The sequence below is a fragment of the Pteropus medius genome, unplaced genomic scaffold, assembly GCF_902729225.1.
Source record: "Pteropus medius unplaced genomic scaffold, Ma_sr-lr_union100, whole genome shotgun sequence".
Lineage (NCBI taxonomy): Eukaryota > Metazoa > Chordata > Mammalia > Chiroptera > Pteropodidae > Pteropus > Pteropus medius.
This window is the reverse complement of record NW_024349225.1, coordinates 11628862-11646341: the sequence shown is the minus strand read 5'-3', so window position 1 is coordinate 11646341 and position 17480 is coordinate 11628862. Positions and strand designations below refer to the sequence as shown.

Sequence of the window (17480 nt, the reverse complement as noted above, 5' to 3'; positions counted from 1 at the left end):
ACAGTTCCTACACCGCACTTCTAGAATTCCTAGTATAGTAAATATGAAATTCAATTCCATACCTGGTCCCAGGAACTGGCATCCCCTCGCCCTGACCGCTGCCCACAGATTCGAAGAGAGCTGCTGAGGATTCTGGTGCTGGAGAATCAGCTCCGTGACTGTTCGTTCACCTAAAGATCGAGCTGCTCGCATGGCACGGATCCTGCCTTCTTCTTCCACTAGTTGGCAGTGGACCAGGGTCACCAGCTTCCTCTGCATCGGGCGACTAAGAACACTCTGAGTAGTGCTGTTCAGACCCACTCCTTTAAAAGAGAGTAAAAAGTTTTTTCTGGGTTTACAATGCTAACTCAGAGTCCAGGAAAGCTTCCTCTGACGGGCTGAATGAGTGTGAATAGTCCTGCGTTCTACTAGAATATTGAAACTAAACAATAGATAAAATTGCACAAATGAGCATTTTTAAAAGTATGCAAGAGCTTTATCTCATGCAAACATAACACTCATGCCATTAAATATACCATTATTTGTTTTAATCATGGAATAAAGAAAAAGGCCAGACGTTACTAATTAGTTGAAGACACACATTTTGAGGGCATAACAGTTCTGGCATGCTACTTCACAGTGGCTCATCGTACTTTCCCAGGGAAAGCGAGCTGTGCGGGCAAGGCAGGATGGCAGCTTTCAGTTGTATTACATCCTCTACAGCACACCGTGTAAAACTGAAGAGAAGACAGTCCAGAGCTGCCAAGTAACAGAGCCCTTCCGAAGCCATCGGTGTACTGACCCTTCGGTGACTCAGTCCAATAATGTTTCTAACGGCACACAAACTCTAAATCCACTATTTGATTCGATGTGGTTTGCAATGACATTATTTAGCACCAGTGAGTTTGGCTTACAATACATAAATAAATTTCATTAACATTCACATAGAGCCCACGATTTTTAGGGTAATAAAAGTGTTTTGGTGACCATTTGTTAGCACTGATAACTGCACCTGACTTACCTCTAGCACTGCTAAGTGGTTTCAGGTACAATGCTAACTCTTCCACACATTTCTTGGCCTCCTCATAATGCTTGGTATCTTCAACCCCACTACACAAAGTAATGGGCTGCTGCTCAGGGACCTAGAGGTCAAAAGAAAAAGTCTATTTCAGTGCTCGCTAGTTAACTAAACAAATGTTTTATTGAGTACATTTTATGCACTGCCACTTAATGCCTGTAACATCAAAACTCCCACTAAATTTACTGGATTCTTACAAAAGACCTTTTCTATACACACACACACACACACACACACACACACACAAAACTAATCTATTTTCTGTCTCATTTGCCATCTTCTTCAGTGAGGTGTCTGTTCAGATCTTTGCCCATTTAAAATTTTGTTCTTTTTATTATTAAGCTGTAAGAGTTCCATGTTCTAGTTATAATTATTTTCTCCCATTCTGTGGGTTCTTTCACTCTCTTGATGATGTCTGTGGAAGTATAAAGTACAATTTTGATTTAGTTCAATTTCTTTTCTCTTGTGCTTTTGGTGTCACAACTAAAAAAAACAGTGCCTACTCCAAGGTCACAAATATCTATGCCAATATTCTCAGGGTTTTGTAGTTTTAGCTCTCATATTTAGCCTTCGACTCGTTTTAATTTTTGCATATGGTATGAGGTAGGGGTCCAAATTCATTCTCTTGCATTTGAGCATCGAGTTTTCCCAGCCCATTTATTGGAAAAACTGTCCTTTCCCCTTTGAATGTGGTCTTGGCAACCTTGTCAAAAATCATCTGACCGTGTACGTGGGTTTATTTCTGAACTGTCTATTCTATTCCACTGATCTAAATATCTATGCTTACGTCAGTACCACAGTCTTAATTACTGTAGCTTTGCAGTTTCGAAATTAAAAAGTGTGATTTCTCTAACTTTGTTGATCTTTTTCAAGATTCTTTTGGGTATTTGGGGTCTCTTTTCATTTCATATGAATTTTAGGATAAATTTTTCTATTTCTATTTTTTACTTCTAAAAAAAAAGATTCTATTTCTAAAAAAAAAAACCAAAAAAAAAAAACCACCATGGGATTTTGACAGAGCTTGCACTGAATCTGTAGAATGCTCTGAGTAGCACTGTCATCTTAAAAATAGGAAGTCTGCCTATCCATGAGCATGTGATGCCTTTCCATTTATTTCTATTTTTAAAAATTTCTTTCGGCAATGTTTTCTAGTTTTCAGTGTACAAGTCTTTCACTTCCTTCACTAAATTTGTTCCCGAGTATTGTATTCTTTTTGATGTTACTGTAAGTGGAACTGTTTCCTTAATTTCCTTCTGGATTGCTCATTGTTAGTGTACAGAAATGCAACTGATTTCTGCATGTTGATTCTGTATCCTGCAACTTTAAATAATTCGCTAGCTCTAATGGTTTTTAAAAGGAAATCTTTAGGGTTAAAATGGTAGCTATTATATATGTTAAAATGTCCTATCCTCATATTTCACAATCATTAGTTGCTTCAGTTAAGACAGGACAAGATCTTATTCGTTTTGTAGAAAAAGAATTAGTTCATCCTTAGACAACTTTAAAAAGCCTTCGTTGTTATTAAAATATTGTATTTCTAAAATGGTTACCCTCTGTAAGTCTATTTTTAAAATGTCTCCAAAATATCATACTAGAATTTTCAAAATAACAAAAAAAAGTATTATGAAATGAAATACTAAGTACAGGAAGAAAAGAAAAAGAATCAACAGCACTTTCCCATTTGACAAATATTCTGTAGTGTTGTTGGTGACATCATCAAAACAGGTATGGAGATAAATTTTCCTTCTGAATAATCTATTCTAGAACTGCTCTCTTTATTTCCAACATACATAACAGCAACCTCCTCTTCTTTATAGCAGCTTATATATAGGCAGATATTAGTGGGACCAGACCCCAAGTTCCAGTATATTTATTCAGAAAATGATTTATGGTAAACAGGTGGTACTTCAGACTCACACTAGGCGAATTAAGCTAGTGAGGGATTATTTAAGTGAATATCTACCTGGCTTTCAAAAACCTGCCTCTGTGGCTGGGAAACCTCTGTGTGGCTCAGAGGAAGCCACTGATCTCTGATTTGAGAAAACCGATATAAAACTTCCAGAGTATGACTTTCAGAATTACCACACTAAATTTTATCGGTACCTAGGGATATCTGTTTCTACTCTAGGTCGATGGTTCCCAAAGGCTCACCTTCTTCATCTTTCATTTTGGTTAGTGTCTGCTAAGTAAAACTGTCTGAAGCAGCTTCACCTTTCCTATTAAGTAAAGTGTTAACGGTTTTGTGAATATTTTCCTCAATATTAAGAAATCCTGGGCACTTCTTAGGTTTCTCAGTGACCTGAATGGCTGAGAAGGTCTGACCATGTGCCATGACTGAGAAACGCTGACGGCCACAGGGTGAGCACGGCACTCACAGGATTCTACCTATTTACAAGGAAGGCAACGACACCCAATTTTCATTCGACAGGTTTCTCTCAGGAGGAACGCACATGCACACACGTGGAAATTACCTGAGCACCCACGAGCTGCAGCAATGCTGAGTTCACAGGAAGGAGCTCGATGTCTGTATTGATAGTGGTCTGGTCAAATGGGCAAGCCTTGCGGTGGAGTTTATTCAGGCACATCTTGCAGACAGTATGGCCACAGCCCAAACTGATGGGCTTCCGGATAGTTTCGTCGAAAGTCTGAGTGCAGATTGGGCAGGAGAGGAAATCCGTCCACTGCGGAGCTTGCACAGGCATCGCTTCTGGAGTTGCAGTTCACTGACACACACACACACACACACGCGCGCGCGCGCAAGCACACACACACACGCACACGCCCCCACACACACGCACAACAGCTAAAGCGAAGATTCCACTGGAATCAAAATCTTTGAAAAAAGTTTATCTTTTTTTTTTTTAATATCTTCTGTAGATACAGTCAGCACATAGTGTGAAATATAACCTGGAAAACAAAGAAAAAGAAAAAAATTAGAATGTCTTCCTTTTTAAAGGCAACTGGCATTCTCATTTTGACCTATCATACAACATTTATATTGCCACAGTCCATCTTTTTCCACTTCTACAGAATTAGAGCCAAAATAAAACATTTAGTGGCATCCCCTCAACTTAAAGATGGGGAGTAGGCCCCAGAAAGTGAAATAACTTGCCTAAGGTTACACCTGAAGTTAGTAATAAAGTTAGATTCAGCACCTAAGTCTCTCATTTATCTATGATTGCTTTGTATTTTAAAATTAGCCTTTTTAGGGGTGACTAATAATATTACTTTTTCATCTGTATACGTTACATAAATCTGTTCAGCTATGAAAATTTATCAAGCCCTACAATTATGATATGGAAACTTCTGTGGATGTTACACCTCTATTAGAGGGTGTTTTTAATTGGCCTAAATTAAAAACTACCTTAAAACACTTTATCGTTAAATTTGCTGTAGGCAGAGTTTTTTATGGGTTTTTTATGGGTTAATTTTTAAGGGTTTTAGATATGCCTAAGAGTTTTATTTACTGGTAGATATTTTTAAACCCCTGGTATAGTCTATACTTGTTGCTATAGTGTGTTCTGTTAGAATAACATAGTTAAAATTATTTACTTCCAATTTTTTAAATTCTCAAATTTAAGAATGATGGAACAATTATAGTTTACCAGAACCCATATATAATCAATTTTCACTGTCTACAGTCTATTTTTAGTGGGAGATAAAAACCAAGTCACAAAACTCATCACTTGTGTCTAACAGAAATTTTCTTTATGTATAAAACCAGACCAGAAACTTCTAGCACTTATCTTAAACAATACCCGCTACACTCACTGTAAATGTAGTTTCTAAAAATGAGAATTGATGCACAAAACAATAAAGTTAATATAGCATTACAAGTTTTTAAAGATTTGATTATGCTCAGTAGAGACTTATAAAGATGAAAAAAAAATCTTATTTAAGCTGTAATTTAACTAGAAAAGTAATCTATACAGCTTATTTTTCAAACATTACATTTAACTAATGTTTTACTGAAATAAGTCAAATGCAAGCCCATTCATTACTGGTGAGAGTTTCTAGGAATGTAAAAACTTTTATCCATTCATTCGACAAATATTTACTAAGCATTGCTATATGCCAGACTCAGTTTGAACTGCTGAGGAAACAGTGAAACAGCATAGCCATAGTATCTGCCTTCTGAATAATCTCAGCTTTGTTTGGTTTTTGCAAAGTGTGCCGCCAGACGAACGGACAATGAGAAACAATTTAATGGTCCAGTAGACAGTTACCAAGTTAATTTTACACTGAGGGTCTAAAGTTATCTGTTTTGGTGTTCAAATGGCCTTTGCAATAATAAGAAAGAAAAAAGAAATTGCCAATTTTGATTTCTATGTTTTAATTATAAATACTTTTAATAGATTATGAGTAGCTACAAGTATGCTTATATGAAATTATTACTTCTTAATACATTGAGACTATCATCTGGAATGCTCAAAAAGGAAATACAGTATCTAGTTACTCTACTCAATAGTAGTCAAATGCTACAATTGTGCATGGGGTTGCAGAATATTCCAGAATAAAGAACAAAAAAAGGTTAAGTGTGTAGGGGACATAAAATTCAGAACAAGAACTGGTATTAGTCAGAAAATGTGATTAAGCTGATTAAGTCTATAAAGTCTCATTCATATGAACGCTTCTATGGATTAGCAAGGCTTCATTTTAATGCCTACAAAGATTCCGATCTTGTGTTAATCCCTGCAAAGTAGAGTTAATGAGTTTTTACTACTATGGCCTTGTAGAAAAGTTAAAATTTATTAATCATAAAGTAAAAACAAAACACTGCAGTTTATTCCCTTAAACACTATAAACTACACAAACCCCAAAGAGCACAAAAGATAAACATTTTATTGCACATTACAAGTTTTACTACTTATACGACTATGTGCCACATCCTTGCTAAATGCCTCACATAGAGCAAACCTATCAAAGGTAGGTGGTTACTGTTATCTCATTTTACAGATATAAAAAATGGAGGTTTAGGGAGACTAAGTATGTTAAAAAGAAATAGAGCTGAAATATTAACCCAAATATTCTGGATCAAAACCCAAACTCTTAATCACATAACCACCCACAGATTAAAGATTATAGAAAAGGAAGAACTATATGCAGTTTCATTGAAAAACCAAAATCACAAAGCTGCATTCCCTAACAGCTACTGACTTCTCAGTATTTGTTCTGGCGAACTGGCTGCCAAATCTAATGGTCAGGTCGCTGTTCTAATCCTACTTGTCTCCCCAACAAGATGCGAAACAGATGACCGCTTCCTCCTCCTTGAAAGTGTCGCAGATGAACTGTGCCTTGCCTTTCCCAACTCAACGGCTATGCTTTTGACTTCTTAAACCCCTAAATTCTGGAGTCGTCAGGTCTCTATCTTGAGCTTCCTTTTCTCATTCTCCAGCTAGAAACCCTGAAATGGCTTCCTGTCACATTTAGAATAAAATATGGATGTCCTACTCTGGTTTACAAGGCCCTGTACTCAGCTTTCCACGTCATTTTCTAACACTTGTCCCCAACACCCACTACCCTCCAGTTACTCAAGTAAAGTTTGGTCCCATCTTGCAATGTCAGTACTAGTCTCTCTGCCTAATCTTTGAATTGGAGGCCACTCTATCATTTAGATGCCACTAAAAATGTCAACCCCTCAGAAGGCCTCCCTGACCACTTAAAACTCTAAAACATCCTCTAAATCCCTCTCCAGTCCATCGCTATATTTGCATTTTCTACCAAACATTTTCATCGTCTCTGTGAGTCTCACCTGCATGCTTATATTTTTGTTTACTCGGTGTTTGTGTTCTCCGATTAGAAGACGGACTCGAGAGCACAGCCCTAATCTGTCTTGTTCACTAGGAAAGCTAGAGCTTCTCACTGCAATTTTATACACTAAAAATTTTGCACATAACTTCAAAGAGATCACAGACCTGTGAAAATCTATTCATAGACCTCTAGGGTATTTAAAGACCCTACATCAAGAAATTCTAACCTGTGTTATTCTTTCATGAATCTTAAAATTGCATCAGGTATTTGAGATTTACTGCTTTCTAGCACCGTGGAATATGGAAAACAGGCAGAAAATACAGTCAACATCAGTTTACAGACGTAAAACACCTTACTGATCTCCCGTGTGATTTCATAAGATCGGTGCGGTTATAAAAAGCTTCCCACATTATTCTGTTGTTAACAAGAGTTGCTTTAAATAGAATCTTAAAACTTTATTGGTAAAAGACACTTTGGAGAACACTGAATTCTAATTTTTCAAGATATTTCTTTATGTCCCTATCAGTAACAAGTGTGACTAAGGCCTTTTCAAACACGTCTTTCCATTTAATCTTTAAAAACCCCTCAAACTGGAATCATTTTCCTTCTTTTTACAGAGAAATAAAATAACATTCCGAGAACTTATCAAAGTTACACAGGTAGTTAGGCAGCAAAGTCAAGTCACAACGACCTCAGGTTAGTACTTGCCACTGAAGCCCGTGCACCCTGCACTAGAGCAACACGACATGGAGGGGACCAGAGACGAGTAAAACAGTTTCACTTGAAGTTGTGCAGCTTCCTAACGGCAGAGCTAGGATCAGAAACCAAGTGTCCGGACTCCCAGTCCCACCCGGCCTTGCATATGAGCCCATCACTGATCCTCTGGAAGATTTTAAAAATGTCCTTGCACATTAAAACAACAGCTAGCGATATTTGGTTTAGATCAGACATCCAATAACCTTGGGAATAATATGTAAAATTAATTATATACACATGCTCATTCTTCTGGGAATAAGACCCATGACTTTTATCAGATTCTCAAAGAGGGTTTTGTTTGGGGAGAGAAGGAAGATAAGACTCACTGACCCAGACATACTGAAATAAAACAACAGTTAAAAACATAAGAATATAGAAAAAACAAACGATTTATATGAACGTATATTTCCTGCGTTTACACTACAATCTCATCAAACTCATAAAAACATTTTAAGTAATATTCATGTGGGTCAAAAAAATTTTTAAAGATTACAGCGGAGTATCTCCTCGCATCCTGTCTCCCATCCTATAGTCCTCCCTTCTGTCCTGTCTCCACAGATAAATCACTTATGACTTTCTTTTCAGTTTCTTCACACGGGTCAATACACAAATACATATATTATTAATTGGAAAGAAAACATTTTAAGTGCTGTTATTTGCAACTCTTCTATCTCTTCATTAAACCAGTTTTCCTTTGAAATTATTCCTAGAAACTTTTTCCATTCCCAGTAAAAAGTAAATATTCAGTTACTCGCGACAAAATGTCTTATTGGTCTTTCCTATGTACCCAGCACTGGGGATAAAATAGTGAACAAGCAAGTCATTCCGAGCCTGCATGGAGTATACACGGCTGCCTTCATTAGCTGTACAAATAATAATGACACAACTAAATACGAAACTGCAAGTTGTGGCACACGATGCGAAGATAAAGGACGGGGAGATAAAAGCACGTGACAGATAATCCAACCAACTGGGGCGGGGCTGTGTGGGGAGCTGCTTCTCTGAGGAACTGATATTTAGGGTGAGATTTGAAAGATGAAGGCTGAATAAAAGGGGAGAGTAACGTGTAATGCGTGCGTGTAGATCCCAGGTAAAGGAAGAGTATGACCACGGGTCTTAGACTAGATAGAATGTAGGACAACTGGGGAGCAAGGAGAAAACCACCTAGGGAGACCAAAACAAAAACGAAGCAGACAGCAAGAGAGAAAGGCATGTGAAGAGACCAAAGAATCAGCGAGGACCAACAACACGGGCTTTTAACTCGTGTTATGGCACCTGGTCTTCCTGTGAGGAGTAACGTGAGAGCACGGAGGGAGCACGGAGGAAGCAGCGGAGGAAGCAGCGAGGGGCCCGCTTCATCGCTTCTAATATCCCCTAATCTGCATACTCGTCTCGCTAACCCTAGTCAACTGAGATCCCCGCCTTCGAGGCCCTGAGAGGAAGAACCACCTGACCACCTGACGGGACTCCTCTCTTTCACTACTGGGCCCTGAAGAACCCGAGTGCTGTTATACCAGAATCACGTCTACTTCAAGAAAACTTGACATGTAAAAAATTCTAACAGAGAATAGCGATTACAGCGACCATTCATACTGCAGAAAGATAATCTAATTAACCGAGGTATTTAGAATAGGATTCTTTTAAAAGAAAGGCTAGATATCTTTGTAATTGAGAAAAATTGGAGAATGGCTAAACAGAAGGTACACCTGTACTATGGAAACACACGGAATAATTAAAATGAACATTGTGCATGTAGAAATGGCAGCGATCAAAAATACACTAAGTAAACACAAAACTCGCAGACCAATACATATGATATCATTTGTGCTGGGGAGGGGGGGAATCCTACATATTAATCTTGATTTTAATGAATGTAAATAGATGGGAAGGAGAAGGTCTGGAAAGATAGCTAAAGAACTTCACAGCACTTACACAGTTTAAGCAACTTATAAAATGTATACAATCATGAATTACACAAGCACAAATAAATGTGAAGGAATGAAAACAAGAAAAATTAGAGTACATGTAGAACACAATTTAGGCTATTTCTATGATAACTTTGAACAAGAGTATTCGAAACATTTTTCCTTATAAATTGACCTTCTTTTATACATTTAAATAGCCAAATCATCAAAACTTACTACCTCTTTTCAAAATTCATTAAAAACCCTGGTAAATCTCTCTGTGATTTATCTGCTTCAAAGAACAGTTTATTAACCTAGTAAAATGAGACACATAGTTGCTAACCTCTTACATTTTCTAGTAAAATAGCTTAGAGACATACAAAATCAGCACCCAGTCCTCTAAAAATAAAAGCATTCTTTTGACCATAACCATAGGTTTGAGAGACCAAGGGGAAAACAGTATTGTAAAAGCTTGACTGCCTGGGAAATCTGATGATTAAGAATAGTAAGTCACTCTTTCATGATTCTATTTCAGGAATTACAGGAACATAAAGCACAGATTTTTTTTTTTAGAGACAAAGTGTCATTAATTGTAGTTATCAGATCTAAGAAGAATTTCCCCTTCTTCATTCTTTAAACATCTTTCTGCAAAGTCATCTTTCTAAACCTTCTCCAAGATGGTATTTATATCATCTTCAACCACAAAATATACCTAAACTACAAGGACACATGGCTTGGTGAATGTAATAAACATTGTTTCAGTCAAGAGAACATTGTTTCAGTCAAGAGAAAATAAAATTACTAAAATGCTAACAACCAGATTCTTTAAATTTCCTCAGAGCAAGGTTTAGTCAAGGGGAAAAAAACCCTAATTAATTCTAATAATTAAAGCACATGTGCTCAAGGCCTGCAGATAAATAAATCATTATGCGTTAGGGACCAACCCAAATCTAGCTCATTAGGAGTAGTTCTGCTGGAATCTTCCTAATCAGAAACAGAGCAGGAATGATGTCCTCTTTACTTAAAAAAAAAAAAAAAAAAAAAAAAAAAATCCAAAAGAGTGATTCTGAGCTCACTGCTCAGGGCAATGGTCAACATTCCCATTAGTTTAAATAAGGTCTACCTACCCTCCCACACAAATGGCAACAATGAGTGATTTTGCTGTAGATAAATAACAGACAATACAGAAGACACATGATAAATAGAAATCAGACCAGCTTGAAGAAGGTCCATACCATTTCACCAGTAATAGAAACATTTTTATACCAAGAAGAATGCTCATGGAAAACCAAAAAATTATTATTTGGTTACATGCCTTTTTCACACCGCTGACTGGAGCTAGTGTACAGAATCAGACATTTGATGCTTTACTAATTTATCCCAACTCCTAAATTCTGGTTAAAAACCATCACTTCTAAATATCTCTATATTTTTTCTATTAGTAAAATTAATCACTAATATTATCATTTCACTTTGCTGGGAGTTTTTTTTTTTTATCTTATCAGAGTAAGAAAATTATTTCAATGAACAGTAAACAAGACCAATGACTCATTCCATCAGAGAAGTGATTAGTTTGCAGATATCAAACTCCAACTCTTACAGCTGCCCTGTCCCTACTCAATTCAAATCCATGCCTCTGCAAACGCACAAATAACTGCACGCTGTGAGCCTCCAGGTTTAACTGCGATTAAGGCAGCTGCCAAAGAGCGACTACAGACAAAATTATGACGCCATAAAGCATAACGGAGCCTGGTTTTCTGAAAACAAACCAGGTGTCAAGCGTTATTCTAGGTGTTTCAGATGGTTCTCTTATTTAAATGTCTACCAAAAATCTATAGCACAACATAAACCACCACCAGTAACCGGTATTCGTTAAGCACCAACTAGATGTCAGCACTTTCGGTGCTCTACATGCAGTATCTAGTTAACTAAATGTTCAAGCGATGCTGTGATGTGGCTTATTATCTCCACGGTAAAGATAAAGATGCCAAAGTACGAAGAGGTGATCGAGGCGTAAGGCCAGTAAGTGGCAGGACCATGTTTCAAATTCAGTCTGGCCTAACTCCCAAACCAGTCCTTCTAAATCCTGTAATGCATGCCACCTTACAAATGAAAGTTAATAGTCATTAAGGCGAGGGAGCTTTTAGGGGTGATGGAAATGTTCTAAAATTGGATTGTGGTGACAGCTGCACAGTTCTGTAAATTTACTAAAAATCACTGAATTGTGCACTTAAAATGAGTGAATTTTATAGTATGCAAATGATATTCAATAAAGCTGTTAAAAGTCATTAAAAGCTTTTTACGAAAGTCAGTTTTTAAATTTTTCAATGTAATAACTTAAAAATATAAAGACACTATTCACATTTCTTCTATGAACACAGCAATAAGCCCTCTTAAAAAATTATACTGCTTTGAAGATTCATTTAAGTATGTTAGAAACTGACATTTAAAAAATTGTTAATTTTTTTTTACCATCTCCTCTATTACAGGTTCATTTTATCTGCCTCTGATTTAGAGGGAGAAACATGGAAATTAAAATTCATCTAGTATCTACTCTGGGCTAGCCACTCTGAGGCACTACTATGCTCATTTTATACACAACTTCTGAGCTTCTGCAGCATTAAATAACTTGCCCGAAGCTAATAAATTATTGAGCTGAGACTAAGACTCGGCTCTTATGTGAATCTGAAGTATAAGTTGCTCTGGGAAAGATATTACATCAAGCAAAACCTTAACTTCTGTAAGAAGACAATCTTGGATCCACTTCCACCCCCTCAGATGAGTTTAACTCGTTATGGTTGGCCTTAACTTATAAGGTGCCATTTCTCTGGAACATTTCCATAGCACCCAATATGCAGTGCAACATCAGAGAAAAGTTTTAACTATCTTGAAAATTAAAGCTAAAAGCTGGAAATAAAAAAAGAAAAAGAAAAGAAAAGAAGATGTATATAACACTACTCAGTGTTATAATTTTCAGCAGCGTATCAATTAATTTACAGATGAAAAAGACTTTTGAGGAGGCTCAAGGTTTTTCCAGCAATAATACCCTGTGAAGAAAGACCCAATTTTGACTGTAAAAATATCTCTTCCCAAAATATAAGGGTTGAATTGTAACCCTATATTATATGAAATATCCTAGATATAATTTCATGTGCTGTTAGTACAAATGGAGAACTACTTGAGATAAGTATAAAGAGGAAGGCTTGTGATTTAGAGGGGAAAAGCTTGAAAAACGACTTGATAAAGAAGGGCTGAGAAAGCTGCAAAAGGCTTATTTAGGTTACTTACATTCCCAGGGTGGAGAGGGACAAAAAGAAACATCTCTACCTCCAACCTAAAGCCAAATTTAGGAGAAGAAACACTGAGGAAGATAAAGACCATTCATGGAGATCTTGTCTTATCTGAAGCTGAAACAGTACTGGAGGAAGTGAATCAGTCTCTAACTTTGTGTACATAGTTTGAAGCTCCAGGTTTCTATTGCAGGAAACAAAGTTATACATTGTGTATAAATGTGCTACACTGAAGACCAACCACATCAGCAGTTATTCAAGAGGTGGTAGAATGAAAAGCCCAGACTCAAAAGCAGCATCTTTAAAGAAGCTGTGAGGTAGTAAGCAGAAAAACATATTACAGCAAAACAACAAAGGGGAAATTTTTTTTCCAGTTTTTGCATTAATACTCTGCTGAATACTACACATACTATACACTGTCAAGTAAGTAAATATGTCACCATCATACAGCGGTAGGCTAAACATCAAGGACATACCACGAAATTCAGAATATTTTGGAATACAAGTAGGCATTTTAGTTGATCTGCTATCTCGTTAATGGCATTCAAATTAAATGCAAATTTCTGAAACTGGTTTTCTTTGTGAAAATTGATGTATCCTTAATTAAGGCTCTTCTCTAAATCATAAAGATAACCTCTCACTACAAAAGATTTATGAATAAATTCTGAAGACTAGGCCAAATATTTTAACAAGGCTTTAAATAGTTTTTCAGGTCACGTTTTGAAATCGACCTCCTGCTACAATAATAGCTCCTTTTTATAGAAAAGGTTTGCTCTTCCTGTCCACTGGAGTTATTTTGAGACACGATGACAAATGTGATTGGCAAGTACTCAATATATTGAACGTAGAGGGAAATGCTCACGATGAAAAGAAAAGCTAACTTGTGCCTCATATTTATATTTCAGATTGTTAAATACTACCCTATAGACGCCTGTGAAATCCAATGAAATTGTGACATTTTAAGCAGCAGCATTAACATTCTTTCTTCAACTCCTCCCTCTCTACTAGTTCTTTTCCCACTCACACACTTAAATCCTTGTAAACACATTTCTACCTCTGATCTGTTTTATCAAATTAAAAGAAAGTCATTCGATCCTGTCTCCGTCTTCTCCTAAACTCTATTCTCTATTCCCTCGCCTTTCAGTTTTTAAACTACCACTTTATCCCAATCACTATTTTGAAATGCTTCTCACCTAGCACATCGATGACCTTCTGACGAAATTCAATGGTCACATCTCAGTCCTTATCTTCTTTCTTTCTATATGGCATTTAATAATGTTGACGAGCTACAACTACAAAGGTGGCCCCCTTTTGACTTCTATAATGGCATACTAAGTATGACACTAACTGGCAGGCCACTCCTTGTGTTTCTCTCAAGAGCTTCAGAATTCATCTTTGATTCTCTTCTCTAAACAATTTCCTTGAGTGATGTCATCTATTTTTCAGCTTTCAACTACCAACTAGAAGCTGACAACTTCCAAATCTATATCGCAAGTTCAGACCTCTTTCCTGAGTGCCCAGGCCATATAACCAGATAGCTGCTGGTCGTCAATGTCCTTTAGTGTCGGGGCACCTCAACCTTACCATATCTTTTGTCCCTATGTCAATGATTGACTCAACTGCTGACAGAGTATGAGAAAGTATCTTTGACTACTTCCTTTTCCTCAAATCCTCCCTACTCCCTCAACTAATCAATCACCATATCCTAGTCATGTTATTTTTTTTAAATGTTTCTTGAAACCCTCCCATGCATTCTCAATACCTTAATTTAGGCTACATCTCTTACCTGGATCACTGTGATAATTTCTTAACTGGTATCCCTGTTAATGTTAACCTCAAAAGAGCAAGGCTAGGCTATAACTAGACTGTAAATTCCTTAAAGTCAGAAACACCTTGGGTTTTCCCCACCCTACTCTCTTGCTATTTGCTTTATGGTTTTAATACAGAAGCCAGCCAATACACATTAGCAAATCTATCAAGCTGGAGTATTTACATTTTCTCCAATAGAAAGTCAACAGGGCTAAAGGAAAGCTGACAGGGAAGAAACCTAGGGTCTTATCACCCAGAATAGCATGCACAGCTCAACACCGACACACATCTGAAAAACACTATAAACCAACTGGATCTAAAAGACACCCATAGAATACTATACCCGACAACAGCAGAATTATCATTCAGTGCATAGGGAAGGTTCTCCAAGGCAGGCCACAGGCCAGACCAGTACAGGAACCCTGGAACTGTTGAAGCCTACTAGTTTATTTATTTTTTAATCGGGTTATCGCAAATACTGTATTTCTTTTGAAGAGAACTACAAGGAATATTTTATTAGAAAATTTCACTGCAAAATAATCAGGAGACTGAAATAAAAAATGAATGCTAATTTTATATATAACATATTGAAGTATACAGAAAGGCTCGAGACTGTTCAGCTCCATGAATTATCACATTAGCAGAAGCCCAGAGGCTTCCTCCCCATCCCTCCCAACCATTGCTCCTTTATTTTCCTCAAAGGTCACTACTATCCTAACTTCTAATACTATAAATCAGTTCTGCCTGTTTTAAAACTCTATATAATGGAATCATCAGTCCATATTCTTTTTGTATGTCAGCTTCTTTCGCTCAACATTCTATTTGTTAGATTTTTTTTCTACATTTATATTTTAAACTGTTACAAAGCACTCCAGTAATATCAACCAGTTAGGAAGGACCCTTTATGAACTCACTTTTGGAACAGTGACAACATCTGAATTTTGAATGCTGCAGATTTCTTAGGCTGGACTGGAAGGAACAAAAACAGGTGTCGAAAACAAAACTTAAGAACAAAGAGTCCCCTCCTTGTTCATGAAAACAAGGCAGCATATGTGTCACACTGATAGCCCCTACTTTTTTCCTTTTATTTGCTTCTATTTCTTTTTTTCCAGGGACCGTGTGCCTTAGACTTCCTTGTGGCACTCGGTGGCTAGCACAGGGCTTTGACTGATTCTAGAACTGGGCAACAAAGAGAAAACAGGCAGATATATTCAGACTAGGTAAGCTGCATGCGCAACATGCTCATTTTGCAACAGTCGGGTGAAACTTGAGTACATATTTGGACCTAGGGAATTTTTGCATTTTAAAGATATAATCTAACATATTTAATAATAAAATAAAATAATATTAGTGTTATTAAAATGTATTGTCTCCATAATGTACTGGCCAAGGCTTAAGAACATTTATATTACTTTCTGCTTATTTATGGAATATACCTGATAGAATTCAAACTATTTCCAGAAAACAAAGTCATGTGACTTTCAATTGCACATATTTGAAAAATGCTACAAAAAAAGTATAAATTCATTTTCCATTTTAGAATTACTTTAGACTCAGGCAAATATTATTTTGAAGAGTTTAAAAGAATGAACAAATTGCTACATGGGCCCTAAACACAGGCACTTACAGCTGCAATATGTCTTATGTATATACATAATGTGGTTTGGAACAGGTGTATGTAAATTAGAAGATATTTTGCTGATTCTCAAAGTAGTAACTACTGATTTGTTGCTAATACAGCAGAATGAAACATAAAACACTTCCTCTAAAATATGTAATGATAATCTTTTAGGGATTAAATTCATGCTTAGGTTTTGTCCTGTGGGTTGCAGTGGGGAGGGGATAAAAGGTTGGGGTAAGTCTAACTGCTGTGGGTCGCACAATAAAACAGATAAATAAATCTACTATTACATTCTATTCTTCGGTGAAAATAGGAAGCCCTGCTTTCTTCTCTTAAAAAATTATGAACAGTTTGTCCTACTCTTCCCCTAACCCCAAACCTTCTCCCCATTTCCCTACAGGCATTACTGCGTGAATTTCCTTAGGGATGGGTTACTTAAGCACCTTATTTAAAATGACCCCCCAACCGCAATCCCACTAGTGCGTACACAAACTGTGCTTCTCGTTTCTTCCCCGATTCCTTTTTCTCCCTAATACGTTTCACCACCCAATATGCAGTTTTTACTTATTTTGTTACAGCATACACACCCACCGCTACTAACATGTAAACTCTATATAAAGACAGGGATTTCTGTTTCTCTCTTTAAGCTTTCTGAGTCCATTCTATGTGCCAGACACTATTCTAACTGTTTTCACGCTTCATCTCACTTAGTGCTCGCGATGACCCTATTAGGTATCATTATAACTTAATTTTAGAGTTGAGGAAACTGATGCACCGATGTTAGGTAACACGCTCAATTTCACGTAACTAAATTTATCCTATTTTTAAGCCAGTAATTCCTTCTGAAGTCCTTATTTCTTTGGTGATACCACTATCCAACTTTACACTCACATGTACCAAGTATTCTTGTAATCGTCCTAGATTCCATCCTCTTCTACCCCATTAAAACATTTTGTTATTTCTTACATTTATAGCCTCCTTTCTATCTCTGCTCTCATAGAGCATATAGTCTCTCTCACTGGATCACACAGTAAGACACCTTTTAACTGATCTCTGCCTCCAGCTTTGTTCTTACCTTCCTCCACCCTCCTCACAGCTGCTATGTTTTTCTCCCATGACAAACGACTCAATAAAAAAAGGGCAACAGACTTGAACAGACGTTTCACAAAAGAAGATATCCAAATGGCCAATAAGCATATTATATGCTTACTGAAGAGTTACAGATTATTAGTCACGAGGGGAATTTAAATTAACATGACAATGAGATAAACCTACCACAATAGCTAAAAAAA

General features: G+C 36.9%; 1 protein-coding gene across 4 annotated transcripts in view; it reads right to left on the bottom strand.

The window, feature by feature from the left end:
* Window positions 1-17480, bottom strand: part of RC3H1 (ring finger and CCCH-type domains 1) — a 63785-nt gene that overhangs the window by 36248 nt on the left and 10057 nt on the right. For all 4 annotated transcript variants that reach the window (XM_039881442.1, XM_039881444.1, XM_039881445.1 and 1 more), the window contains exons 2-4: window positions 3529-3964; window positions 1001-1121; window positions 63-302 (exon numbers count right to left, since the gene is read on the bottom strand). In XM_039881442.1, coding sequence (XP_039737376.1) covers window positions 63-302; window positions 1001-1121; window positions 3529-3759 — 592 coding nt within the window. In that variant the 5' untranslated portion in view covers window positions 3760-3964. The remainder of the gene's footprint in view (window positions 1-62; window positions 303-1000; window positions 1122-3528; window positions 3965-17480) is intronic.